Here is a 13654-nt window from a genome sequence, read left to right as displayed (position 1 = left end):
TATATTTATGCTGGACGTTCATTTGGTGTCGAGAAAAGAGCGAGAAAGAGAGAGAGAGAGAGACAGAGAGAAACCAGGGCCTCCTAATTGCGTGCCAAATTTGTGTGGGTCTCGGTGGGCGGAAAACGGGGATGGAGCTGGCAGTGGGCGGCGGGTCAGAGTGCGGGGGCCAAAAATATTTGTTTAGAAATGTGGCTAGATAAATCAACGAACCCGCACAGTGGGACAGACGAGGGAGACCACCTCCCGACGCCCGACCCCCGACCCCCATGAACGACGTCAAACGTGTTTAAAATTTATGAATAAAATGAGTTGGCATAAATCAAGGGGCCGGCGGCGGCACAGATACAGATACAGATACAGCAACCCAAATGGAAAAAAACAAAAAAAAACCTGCCCAGCAACATGTTGGAAAAGGAAGCTAGGATGTCCTGTGCCGTTCCGCGTGGAGGTGGAGGCGCTGGCTGGGATGTCGCCAAAAGTAGGTGGAAGCTAGTTCCATTCCGAATGGGGTGGAGGAGGCGGGGGAGGACGTGGAATGCTCCACTCAAAAGGTATGTGGCTGGTAAAAAGTTGGCGGCCCAGCAGCTCCTCAGTTGCTGTGAAATGCCGCCGCTTATTTACACTTAATAAAGCTGCCAAGCCAGCGACAACTTTTTGCAGCAGCTGCAACTAAGCCGCCATTGAAACACACACAGTTGCATGGGGCACACATTCTCCCCGCGTGGAGGCACTGCATCCACTAGAAGCCTTCTCCCTGGTGTTGTTTTGTTTGCTTTGAGCGGCATAACGCGGCAGGTCACGGCGGGGCGCGGTGCGGTGCGGGGCATGTGTGGCAGAGCATTAAACGCTTTGCAAGTCAAGTAGGCGAAAGCGGCGGCAGGAGCAGGACTTTAATGCATAAACAGGCACCAAGGCTGCCTGGCACGGCCCTGCTTGCCGGGATATGGGAGAGACATGCCCGTCTCTGTCTCTGGCTCTGGCTCTGCCTTTTGTGTACTTGTTGTGCTGCCCTTTAACGAGAGCTGTGTGGAGGGAACACTTGCATCGTGTTGGCTTTGCCACAGGCCTTCTCTCCTTTCCTTTTCCTTGTCTTTGTCGTGATTAATGTCCTTTGTTATTATTTATTTTCTTTGTGCCTCCCGCCGCCTCCTTCTGACAGTTGTTTGCCCCAGAATTGACACGTACTGTCAACGCGTTCCATTGAATATTTGTGGCCCGAGGGGCGTCTGTAATGCGAATGCTACAATGTCTTTCCTTTCATCCTTTAACGTATCCATTTTTTTAAATTTTAATAACTTTTTAAAAGATCCAAGATCAAAAGTTGAAACGAAATACGAGAATGTAATTTCTTAAATTTTTGCTTCGTTTCCTAAAGAAACTTTGAACTTTTCAAAGATCAAGAGCTCTTCTGTGACCCAATTTTTGTTGTGACTTTGTTAAGCTTTTAATATAGTATTAAATCCTTGTACATTTTCTTTTGGGAAAAGTTTTGTTTCTGTAGTACAAAAGCAATAAATAATATAATATTCTCATACGAGTATGTTTGAACAGCTTCCATTTTTCCAATTAGAGCAGATTTTATCGCCATCCCAAGAGTGTATCTCATTCTCATACATTTAATATGTACGGGTATTCATTCATTTTATAGACTGCCAAACAAGCACGCCACGAGCACAAGTATCTGGAGAATACCACTCGCATCGCACCACTCACCAAAACTGTCCCATAAAATGATTGTTTGCATGCTTTTCCGGGAAGGGAAGTTGCTGTTGTTCCACCAGCTCCAGTGTGCACACACCACACACACACGTAATCGTAATCGGAGTGTGGACATTCGTTACTGTCATTAAAGATGTCGGCGGGCCTTCGACGCCCGTTCGCCGAGCATTACACATACCACACGTTGTACGGGACACACGTGCCGTGTCGTGGCCGGCAGAACAACAACAAAATATGTTGTTATGAAATAAAAATCTGGGTTTCTGTAAAGAAAAAAAGAGAACGAAAAAAGAATGCCTTGACCCAAAAGCAAACAGAAGCTGGACCTGGGACACCGTGCCGAGGCGAGGCGACATTCTCAAAATAAACAGCCGAGGAAAGATTCCATTCCAGAAGGTTCTCTCCTGCTTTTGCGGAGGAGCAGCAGCAGCTTCCTTTTAACTATGTGAAGCTGTGGACATCAATCAAAATACAGGGGCAACCACACAGGAGTGGAGCAGGAGCAGCAGCAGGAGTGGCTGTGCGGTGCGTTTGGAATTTTCAATTTCGCTTGGAGGCGGAAAATTTATTAAATTGTTGCGTCGCTCTCTCCCCCTCTTCTCTGTCCCTCTCTGTTTGCCTCCACAGCCTGTGGCATAATTTATGCTTAGAAAATGAAATACGATTTTCCGCACCGCACCGCCCCGACCGCCACCACTCTCTAGAGCCAAGGATTCAACCGCAAAACTTATCAATCAATCGAGACCACAATAGAACGATTGCCTCGACTGACATCAGAGATTTTGATTTGTTGACTGGCCAGACCGGCTCGATGAATGCATTTCCAGTTTGCAATTTCTTTTGCGGATCTCCCAGGCCGTCGCAAATCGAACGCTTCACCCGCATGATGTGCGGGGCAAATCGAATACTTCACTCTTGATGTGTGAGGGGGAAATGGAAGCCTCCATAAATAATAGGAGAGGAGAGAGCAGAGAGTAGAAAGAAATAGCCAGACAGACAGGCAGGCAGGCAGTCTGATAGTTGAACCGACAAGGATACTGTTGCCATAAAAGCTTTTAGCCTCGATTCGCATGTTTCAGCTGCTATTTTCATTGCACCTGGACCTGGACCTGAAACTGAAACTGGCCTGTGAGGGCGTCAAAATGGCCCACGAATGTGGCATGAATTGCGGATATTGCGCATACGCCGTGCGGCCTTATCATCAGCCAGCCGTTGAGGCACAGGGAGAAACCGAAGAAAGCAACCAGAAAAAACAGGAAAACAATGCCCGTACTAGACCCTGGACATCGGCCATGAGGCCGCATATTTATGAGAATGGTCTAGGGAGACCCTTTCAGGCCCTGGATCCCAGGCCCTGATTGGTCTCTTAAAGCGTCATTGTTGACAGGATGAGGGGGCTCACCTCACCTTTGCTGCACTCGCAATTAGACCGCGCACTTGCCACAAAATTGCCCTTGCCACTGGACTGGACTGGAGCACTCATTTAATTAGTTTCTATTTGCCGTTCCTCTTCTGGCAGGCAGGTCACGTCCCAAGCGGGTCTGGCCTATTGATAAATAGACAGATGGATGTTTTCCTCACATTTATTGACGGCTTTTCCAGAGTGCTCCAAGAGGGACACAAATGGAAGTTTATAGTACTTGCCCCGGACATGGAGTGCACTTCAATCTGCCGACTCGACAATGCTGAAAGGAGGAGAAGAATTCTATAGAATGCTCAACACTGTGTCACATGGCCAAACAATGTAGACACTTGACTGCTGACTGTTCCCCTGTGTTGGCCAAGAAATGCCTATGTATCCACTTGGGCGGCTCTTTTTGTCGCTTTCTGATGAATTCATTAGAATATTTACTACTCCCCTCGCTCATTGTTTGCCAGTTACCTAATTTTTGGGCCATTCAAAAAGGGTCCAGGTCCAGGTCCAGTTTCCAGCCATGTCCCATCGCACGTTGGGATTAATTTTCGCTGCTTTTTTTGTTGTTTTTTATTTTGAGTCGTGACTGCAATTATTCAGCAATTAAAAAGAAAACAGCGGTGGGAACGTGACCGTGGGTGGAAAATAAGAGGCGAACGGGAGGGGGCGGGACGCTTTGTGGGTGGTGGCCAGCCAGCATGGCCGAAATGAAATTACTTTGGCTTAATTAATGGCCAACGAATGTCGAAAATGCTGTCGCTGTCGCTGTCGTCAGCCCCAAAGTAAAAGCCAGGCAAAGACCACGAAAACTGTTGACAACAAAGTTCCAAAGTGACGCCATTGGGGCGTGGAGTGGAGTGGAGACGGAGTGGGGTGGGCTGGAATGGAGGAGTCTAAAGAGGCGGACGTGCGTTACACATGAGGAGGCCACTGGAGGAGGCAAATTTTTCAGTGGCAAATTCCTGGGAATCTGCTGTGATGTGGGTGTTGACGTCACACACAACGAGACAGCAGCAGCGAAGCAGCAGGACGACAGGCATTTGAGTAACGGCGAAGGATATTTTTCGGGGCATCCTTATAGCCTGCCTGGATGGCAGCTCCTGCTGCTGCCTCCCCTCCATGCCTCGGGGCTACGGAATTTGTAGTTGTCTTCGGAGGGAATGGGAGTTGTTGTAGATGTTGCTGCTGGTGCTGGTGCTCTGGTGCTGCTACGGCTGTGTGTTAGACATGTGCGACAAGCTCATAAAAAGCGTTTATTTAGCCAAGAGTCAAGCAAGCGGCACATGACACCAAGCAACGACAAAATGCCGAAGATGAGGAGGGGGCATTCGAGCCGAAGATGAGGTGGAATGGGGCATGAGTGCCACGGTCTGGGGCGGATGGGGGATGGGGCATGAATGTTGGCACTGAATTGGACAAGACCTGTGCCTGGGGCTGGGTTTTTTGGTTTTTTTTTTTTGGTCTGGGTCTGCTTAGCGTCGTAATGCTGATTTGGCTCTTACCACATCATTATGTCTCAACTGAAAGTCCCTTCTACCCACTGCCTCGACGCCTTTCTTTCACCATTTCACCCATACACCACCAAAGAACAACTCTTTCATGTGCTTTCTTTTCTCTCTTTTTTGTGCCTTTCTTTGCAGGCTGCCAGTTTGTTAGGACGCTATGCATACCGCGCTCCGAGGTCTGCTATGATGGTAAGTAAGCGATAAGACCAACACCAACACCCAGTTAAGATGGACTTAAGCCCCAGATTGTGGCTATCAGTGGGCATGTACAATGGCCTCAGCCTCAACTTCGTGGAAATTGAATTTCCCCCAACTAAAAGCGGATTAACAGGATAGTTTTCGGGGGCGGGCCGAATGGGAATGAACCTTTATACAGATGCCAGAACATGCACTAAATACATTTGGCATTAAGGATGTTAAATGAGGGCTAACGTTTCAGGTTGGGGTTTTTATGCGAGGGAATAAAAGTTATTCGCGGTACACGGGTTTTGTTGAACTAAAACTTTTTTGAATGAGCGAATAATAATACAAAAGTTATTACGTATATAAGAATTAAAAACATTTTAATTGAGAGTGAGGTACATGAGGCTATGAAATACTAGAGAAAAAGCCCTGAGCCCCGAATAGTAATGCTTGGATTAAAATATATTTGTCATTGTTTTAGCCCCGAGAAATATGAAAATGGAAGTGTTTTCACTAAACATTTGATGTAAATATATTTAATTATCATATCTAAATGAAGTATTTTTATATTTAAATTTCCCACAAATTAAATATTTAATTTAATTTATATTTCGTTCCAAGTGTATTCTATTTAATTTCACTAATTTTGTATGGTGTTTCTTTTTACTATTCCACTTTTCCTTTCTTTCAGTGCAGGGGGTCAAATGTCTGAAATTCAAGGAACTTAATATTCCATATAAAGTCGCATAGAAACACACAGGGTTAGGGCTAGGGCTAGGGCTCTGGCCTCAATTGCTTTAAGTGCTGGAAGCCCAAATACTTACAATGTCAGTTTTCACTGTCGATTTCCGCTGCCATTCGCAATCTCTTTGCACTGCCACTCCCATTACACTCCTCACTGGATGGCTGTTGCCGAAATGCATCTCGAGACTCTAGCCATTTTGTGGGTCAATGTGCAAGGAGTGCAAGGAGTGGGGAGTCCGATTCGGGCTAAATTTTAGTCCCTGGCATATTATTCGTATTTGCAGAGCTCTTCAATGCTCTGATGCCACAAAACGACACCAAGACAAAGTGTAAAAGTGTAAAAGGGTAGAATATCAGAGATGGGGGACTGCCAGCTGCGACGGCGAGTGTGTTGACTGCCAGTGCATTATCGAGAACACACTCAATTACTTATGTAAGCCGGGTGTTTGGGGGGGAGGGCGGCAGCCCGAGAACAATTGGAAAAGCAGCTGCAGCAGGAAAACCCTGCGAAAAATGGCGAAAATTGCAGAGAAATGGTTGACCGGAATAGGGGGGATGGATAGGGTTAGGGGACGCGGACGTCCCACACATACGAGTACTCGCATGTGTGCGGACTGCAGTCACAGTCGCAGTCACAATCGCTGCAGTCACGGTTCCGCTCCGTCCCGTTTCGTCCGCAGGAGAAGCATTTACATTATGCAAATTACGCTCGAGACAAGCAAGCCACAAGGATACGGGGATACAAGGATATACATTTAAATGGTCGTAAATCACAATGAAAACAAAAGGTGCTGATGGAGGGCGCTGCGGCAAAGGAAAACCGCCTGCAGCCTGCATCGTGCACCCTGCAGCGGGATTCCATATCTCCATTGTATTACCAGCGGAATTAATGCAGTTACACGCCCTATTAATATCGAGAATAAAGATGACAATCGCGTACTTCTGAATGTAAAACATTTCCAATTGGTTTCCCATGGAGCTGCCATGTCGGAATGTAGGAAGACCCAGTGCAACAAATGATTTGAATGATTTTTCTTTATTCTCGTTTTTCAAGACAATATCTTTGGCAAGTGCATCCCTACCACCGGCGTCGATGTTGAGGACATTGAGAAGTAAGCAACCGGTCTCCAGGCTTTCCAGTTAGCCAATTAACATCTTCTTGAACCGATTTATAGGACACCCCTCACTGAGGAACAGTCTCGTCTGCTGGCCACCATGCTGGAGGAGCTCCAGGGCGCCGGCTTAGGCTGGGACCATCCGTACGTGCAGTGCCGCATCCAGGGAGCGCTCTTCTCGCTGCAACGCCAACAGCAGCTGCCTCCCAATCTGTGCGCGAACCTGGCGCCGGTCCCCCCGGAGTTTGGGGATCCGGCCAGCGCCATGGCCTATGTGCGGTTCACACCACCCGAGCCGGAGGCCGATGTCGAGTACTACGATCAGCCGAGTCCGAGTCAGGCGCAGTTCTATCCGAGGCTGCGAAAGAAGCAGGCTCCTAGCGCCGATGGAGATGATGGCTACCTGGACAGCATGCTGCAGCAGCAGCACCAGCGGCAGCTGCAGGACCGTCGGAGACTGCGTCACGATCCCCTGGAGCTCGAGCACTTTGGCAGCCCGGATGGACATGGGCATGGGCAGGGCGCTCAGCTGGAGACGCCGAGCATATTGGACGCCTTCTTGGACACCGAGCGGCAGCGCATAGAGCGCGAGCAGCAGTTGAGGCTGCAGGCTGAGCAGGATGCGGATCGGAAGGCGGAGCAACAGAACCGGCTGGAACTCTACCAGATACTGGCCGCGTCCGAGCCCGATCCGCAGCCCTATCAGCGCAAGCCTCAGCCCAATGCCATGGACCAGCTGGAGGCCATGGTCGAGCAGCAGCAGCAGAAGGATAAGGAGCAGCGGGAACTGAAAGAGCAGCAGCAGGCCAAGGTCCCCGTCCCCGTCTACGTGCCCGAAGAGGTGAACGAGTCCAGCGAGCTCTACTTTCCGGATAACTTTACACCCTTCAAGCGGACCAGAGGGCGCGCACGACAATACGGCCCCGCAGTCCGCGCACCACTAGTGGGAGAGGAGGAACAGCCGAAGAGTTCCTTTTTCCGGGAGCTCGCCGAGGAGCAGGGCCTGGTCCAGGAGCCGCTGACTGTTCGGCATGGCGAACTGGCAGCCGAAGCTGATCTCGCTCCCGAGTTGGCCAAGCGACTTCCGCCGGCCTTCAGTCAGCTGGATCCGAGCGACGTGAACTCCCAGGAGCGGGGCCTGGCTTTCGAGTCGAGTCTGCTGCGCAACTCCCTGACGCCGATCGAGGAGGAGGCTATGCTGGCTTCGAACAGCTACCCTCCGCGCGCCAACAACCAGCGGCTGTACACGGAGGGAGGACTCCTTCTCATGCCGCAGGCCGATGCAGGCATGGATCAAGATCCAGGCATGCAGTCTGACGATCCGCGGGCTCTGAAGAAAACGCTGCTGGCCAACATGCTGGGCTTTGCGCGGCACGAACGGCTGGACGTGAAAAAGCCGGGGCCTCAACTAGGCCCTCCGGCACCTGGCCCCGTGGATACCGTCGAAATGACCAACCAACTGGAGACGGAGAAGGTGCACAAGGTGGATGGGAACAAGGAGGTGCTGCCCGCACACATCAAGGGCAGCGACGAGGACGAGGCATACAAGAAGAAGAAGGTCGTCATGGAGCAGCACTCAGCCGAGGATCATGCGCCGCACACCGTAGACACTGAATATGCTCATGTGTTCGTCAAGAACCCGTAAGTGGTGCTTGGTCGTTTACAATGATGATCCTTTGATATAATCCTTTCTGTTTCTTGCAGGATCGACAGTTGGTACGATGGGCAGCGCATAATGAATGAGCTGGCGCAGATACTACACATGCAGGGATACTTTTCTTATTTAACGTGAGTTCCCTTGCTGCCCTTGAATCCATATATTTCACTCCAATCTCCTTCAGCGTTCAACCACACGAAGTCAGCTTCCGGGTGAACTCAGACAATCCGGAGCGCAAGACGGCCGGCGATGTGGCACGCATCATCAACGAGAACCGGGGCGTCAAGAACAACATCCAGCGACGCGTCGGCTTCTACGTGCTGCATGCCGGGGTGGGTGACAAGGTCAAGGATCTGCAGGACCCGAGTGTTTCGGCCTCACGCATTGAACTGGACGAGCAGGGTCCTGATGTCACCCACATCATGGCCTACATGTTCGCCGGAGCCGGGGCGGCTGCGGTGATCGTGATCTTTGTCACCCTGATCCTGATCAAGCGGCACGACCGAAAGCGCGACAAGCTGGGCGGCCTGCAGTCGGGCATGGCCGGGGCGGAGACCTGCAGCAAGGACTACCAGGAGCTGTGCCGTGCCCGCATGGCTGGCAAGAGTGGCAGTGGCGGTGGCGGCGGTAGCTCAGTGGGTGGCGCAGCCGGAGGTGGTGGTAGCTCCACGGAACCCGCCCAGGGTGGACGCATCACATCGCTGAGCAAGGAGAACGAGGGCAGACCACCGTCCTCGCGCTCCAGCACCTCGTCCTGGAGCGAGGAGCCCGCCCTGACGAATATGGACATCTCTACTGGACACATGGTGCTGGTATGTTCTCACCTGTCACCTGTCGCCTTTTGAAGAACTAAAATTTAAGCCGATTCTGTTCTGTCTGCAGTCTTACATGGAGGATCACTTGAGGAACAAGGGACGTCTGCAGCGTGAATGGGAGGCTTTGTGTCGATATGAGGCTGAGCCAAGTGCTCGAGAAGCTGCCTCCCAGTCGCAGTGCGTGGGTCTGAATCGGCCCGGAGCTCCCTTGCCGTACGATCACTCACGAGTTGTCCTCAATCATTTGGCCAATGCCGAGGGTCTAGACTATGTGAATGCATCGACGATTGTGAGTGATTCAGCCTCAACTTTTGCACATATGTATATGTCATATATTTATTCCGATTTCAGACCGATCATGATCCTCGGGCACCCGCTTATGTGGCTGCTCAGGGACCACTACCATCGACCCTGGCACACTTCTGGCAAATGATCTGGGAACAGGGAGCCGTTGTGATTGTGGCTCTATGCCGACTGCAGGAGAACGGAGAGGTGGCATGTGCGCGCTACTGGCCGGAAGAAGGTGCCGAGGTCTATCACATCTATGAGGTGGGAGAAAACTGGAATCCTTAATCCCAATTACTAGTAATTGTTATTGCTATTGCTCCAATAGGTTCACCTAGTTAGCGAGCACATATGGTGTGACGATTACCTCGTACGTTCTTTCTACCTGAAGAATTTGCGCACAAGCGAGACCCGGACCGTCACCCAGTTCCATTTCCTTTCGTGGCCGCAAATGGGAGTTCCTGCTCAGGCCAAGGCACTGCTGGACTTTAGACGGTGGCTATTCCATTCCCATTCCCCCGTTTTCATCCATTTTCCACCCTTTTGAATCTTTTTCTTGAATTTATGTTTCAGCAAAGTGAACAAATCCTATCGAGGTCGTCGATCCTGTCCCATCGTGGTGCATGGCAGTGCCGGAGCCGGTCGAACCGGTGCCTACATCCTGCTGGACCTGGTGCTCGAACGAATGAACAAGGGTGCGCGTGAGATCGACATTGCCGCCACCCTGGAGCACTTGAGGGATCAGCGGGCCGGAGTGGTGGCCACGCGGCAGCAGTTTGAGTTTGTTCTGATGGCCGTCGCCGAGGAGGTGCACGCCATCCTCAAGGCCCTGCCGGCCAACACCTCGGGGGAGAAGCGAGAGCTGGACAAGGATCCTGTTGTGGGCACCGGCGCCGTGAACAACAGCAACGGCAGCGGCAACGGCAGCCACACCAAGGAGCCGCTCAAGGAGGACAAAGCACAGGAGGCGGCCGAGGAGGAGGCGCCCACCAGCAGTGCGAAGGCCGCAGCAGCAGCCAAGGAGAAGGATAAGGAGAAGGATAAGGAGAAGGAGCAACCCAAGGCGGCCGAGCAGAAGAAGCAGGCGAAGAAGTAGGTCAGCCGGATCAGGGATCAGGGATCGAGATCGGGATCAGGATCAGGATAGGATCGGGTTGGAAGGAACCTCAGGTTAAATGATTGTTGCAGCGTTTCGGGGGTCTTTTTTCGTTGTAGTTAGAACTTTGAACTTTGTGTTCCCTTAAGAGCGTATGATTTGGAGTGAGCATTTGGAAGGTTCGAAAAAGGCTAAACTTGGAGCGATAGGAGTTGGCCTTTTATTAAGCTGTTGTTTCTCAACGCACATCTATCGGTTATAGGTTCTAGATTGTAGGTTATCTGTTATCCGTTACATGGTTCTTGAGTTAGCCACATTGCACCGCGTAAGCGCATGGAGCACGAGGGGGCGGTGCTTGCCCCCGCCGATACGCTGCTCCGGGGCGTGCACCAGCCCGTCACGACCGAGGTGCGTCCGGGGTGGGGAGAGAGCCGTTCGCTGGCCCCATGCGTGGTGCTAATCACTACCTAATTGCACCTATTAACATATATGTATATCTATATATAGATATATAAAGAAGAAGAAGAAATTATTTGATATATGCAAGAATATTTACAAGCATACATATACTTACGCATATTTGAATGTCTAGGTGTTAAGCATTGGATTCAATTACGGGGCATTTTACTTAATACTTTATTAACCACTTACTCTATTCGATATTTGATATTCGATGTGCTTGATCAAAAAACCCAGCTGAAAACAATCGAGCTAAATGGTATACATATGCCGCTAACAACAAGCCCCAAAACCATACACGCCACACTGTACACTGTACACTGTACACAACACATCCCCCAAAAACACTGACCCACAAACACGGAACACAACATACAGTCGAAACATACATACATATACCAGAAACATATATCCATATCCACGTGGATGTGGAGGAATGGAATGCAAAATTCGTACCTAACAAAGATCTATTTACAAAACAAACATGACGCAACAACATATTGATGTGTATGACAATTAATTATACAATGTTATATACTTACACTTACAAATTTATATGTATACAATATATATTATATATATTATTATTCATATACAATACGGTGAATGTCATTGTCTATCTAGCCAACTAATGAGTGTCTAACTGAATTGAATTACAAATTATAAATTAAATTGAATTGTATTGACTATTGTTTTACCACACCATGTGCAATGTATCAAGTACGTATATAAAGAGAATTATCAGTTTACGAACGCTTCACTCTTTACCCCTCACACAGTTGAATGTACGTATCTATATATACAACACATATATATATATAATTATCCAACAGATATATGTACGATAATGTAACAAGTCGAGTAGGCACCGGGGAGCCCGGCGCCTCGTCTCCCGCTCCCACTCCCACTCCGTTTGGCGGACCAGTTTTCAATTCATGATATGATCTACTCTCATCAACTGGGGCAGCTAGAAGCTGGGCCGCAGATGGGGTGGTGTGGGGTGGCGACTCGCCGGGTCCTTGGGTGCGGTTAGGGAGTATGTGCCACATAACAAGCTTTTTGAAGACAGCAAGAAACCGTTAAGCCATTGGATTCCGCAACAAACTGATAAAAAAAAAAGAAAAAAACCAAAAAAAAAAAAATACAAAAAATTAAGAAATTTCTACTCGTATCATCACAAGAAACTCCCCACTCAGGCATGACCTTTGAACGATTCAAACGGACAAACAGTAAACGAACTAAGAGAATATATAACTGCTGCGACACACGGTATTATGCAGTCGATCAGCTGCATGACACGCTACACGAAACACCCCCAAGAATGGCCACAACGATACAAGAAACCGGACCGATCAAATCAGACACAAATATCCGACTACGAGGCAAACGATCAGAAAAAAAATCACAAAAAAGACCAAAAAAATATACGAGTAAAACCAGCAGGAGATCCCGAAGAAGATACGCTGTTTAATGCAAATGCTGCGAATAAGCAACAGAAAAAATATTCAAAAAAATTATCGACTATCGATTAAATAAGAAAGTACCGTAATTAAAGAGTTTTATGTAGAAGTTGAACTAAAAAACTAAATGAAAAACGCGTTACAGTAGTTCCATGTACTAATTCAAGATAAGAAACAGAAACAAAACATTTCAACTAACTTTAAGCGAGAAGCAAAAGCAAAAACCAAAAATAACAGAGTTAAAGTTATAGTATATACAAGAATTATTATCTCGACGCAAACGTTTTTGTTGTTTACATATTTCCTTTGTTTGAACTAAAACTAAAACTAAAACTAGAACACAACTGACACTACACTACAAAATAAAAGCAAATGAGAAATCAATATTACAATAACTGTGGCGAGTCCGAACAACATCCAAGGGCTTGCAAAAGGCAAAATTATTAACGTGGTAGAAAAACAAAACAAAATATGACGAGATGTTGAGAGGAGAAATTATTACATTACAGATTACTGTTTTAGAGAAAAATATTTAGTAGTGAGTTTTTCGATTGATTTACGAGTACTTGAAGCAACGTTTTTTCAGAGTTAATTAAAATACGATACGACAATTTCAATTTAAAACGTCTTCGATGAATCAAATTAAATAAGTGTACTAAAACTTATCGTATTGTAGTCGAACACACGTAACGACAAAATTATTGATGTATATTTTAACATAACCATAAGCATAACCATAATCTAAATATGTATTATCTTAAAGAAGGAAAACAACAACCATGCGTAGAATATTGAACGGAACTTACACATAACACAAATAACAAATAACGTATAACATAATATAATTGAAAAAAAAACAACACTAATGTTTAAACGGATTTATCCATTAACTATATACATATATGTATAACATTATATCGATGTGTAGTATCAATATGCCCAATATATAGGGCTTGTCTACACACAAACCCAAACCCAACAACAAACATTCCAAATCGAATCATTACCCAAAACTAGTTTCATTGATGGTGTAACATAGATATACAAAAACATTAACTAACTAACTCACTAACTATATTCGATAAGACGAAGGATGCGGACGAACGTATAGCTGAGACATCTCTAGCAGATACCAGCCGAAATGATCTCCTCGCACAGAGGAGCACAAGTGTAGAAGCAAACAAACAAAAGAAACAAAC

At 47.8% G+C, this 13654-nt stretch overlaps 1 protein-coding gene across 2 annotated transcripts in view; it reads left to right on the top strand.

Annotated features, from left to right (window-relative positions):
- The window catches only part of LOC108163606, a 42193-nt gene extending 28909 nt beyond the window's left edge, over positions 1–13284 (top strand). The window contains exons 3-11 of one of the 2 annotated variants that reach the window (XM_017298996.2): positions 4777–4830; positions 6623–6680; positions 6744–8324; positions 8388–8471; positions 8525–9152; positions 9223–9444; positions 9507–9704; positions 9769–9935; positions 10014–13284. In XM_017298996.2, the coding sequence (XP_017154485.1) occupies positions 4777–4830; positions 6623–6680; positions 6744–8324; positions 8388–8471; positions 8525–9152; positions 9223–9444; positions 9507–9704; positions 9769–9935; positions 10014–10536 (3515 nt within the window). In that variant the 3' untranslated portion in view covers positions 10537–13284. The remainder of the gene's footprint in view (positions 1–4776; positions 4831–6622; positions 6681–6743; positions 8325–8387; positions 8472–8524; positions 9153–9222; positions 9445–9506; positions 9705–9768; positions 9936–10013) is intronic. The other variant, XM_017298997.2, reaches the window with a different exon arrangement.
- Positions 13285–13654: the final 370 nt, after the last annotated feature.

This window comes from Drosophila miranda, chromosome 4 (assembly GCF_003369915.1).
Source record: "Drosophila miranda strain MSH22 chromosome 4, D.miranda_PacBio2.1, whole genome shotgun sequence".
Lineage (NCBI taxonomy): Eukaryota > Metazoa > Arthropoda > Insecta > Diptera > Drosophilidae > Drosophila > Drosophila miranda.
This window is presented reverse-complemented; position numbering and strand designations above follow the sequence as displayed.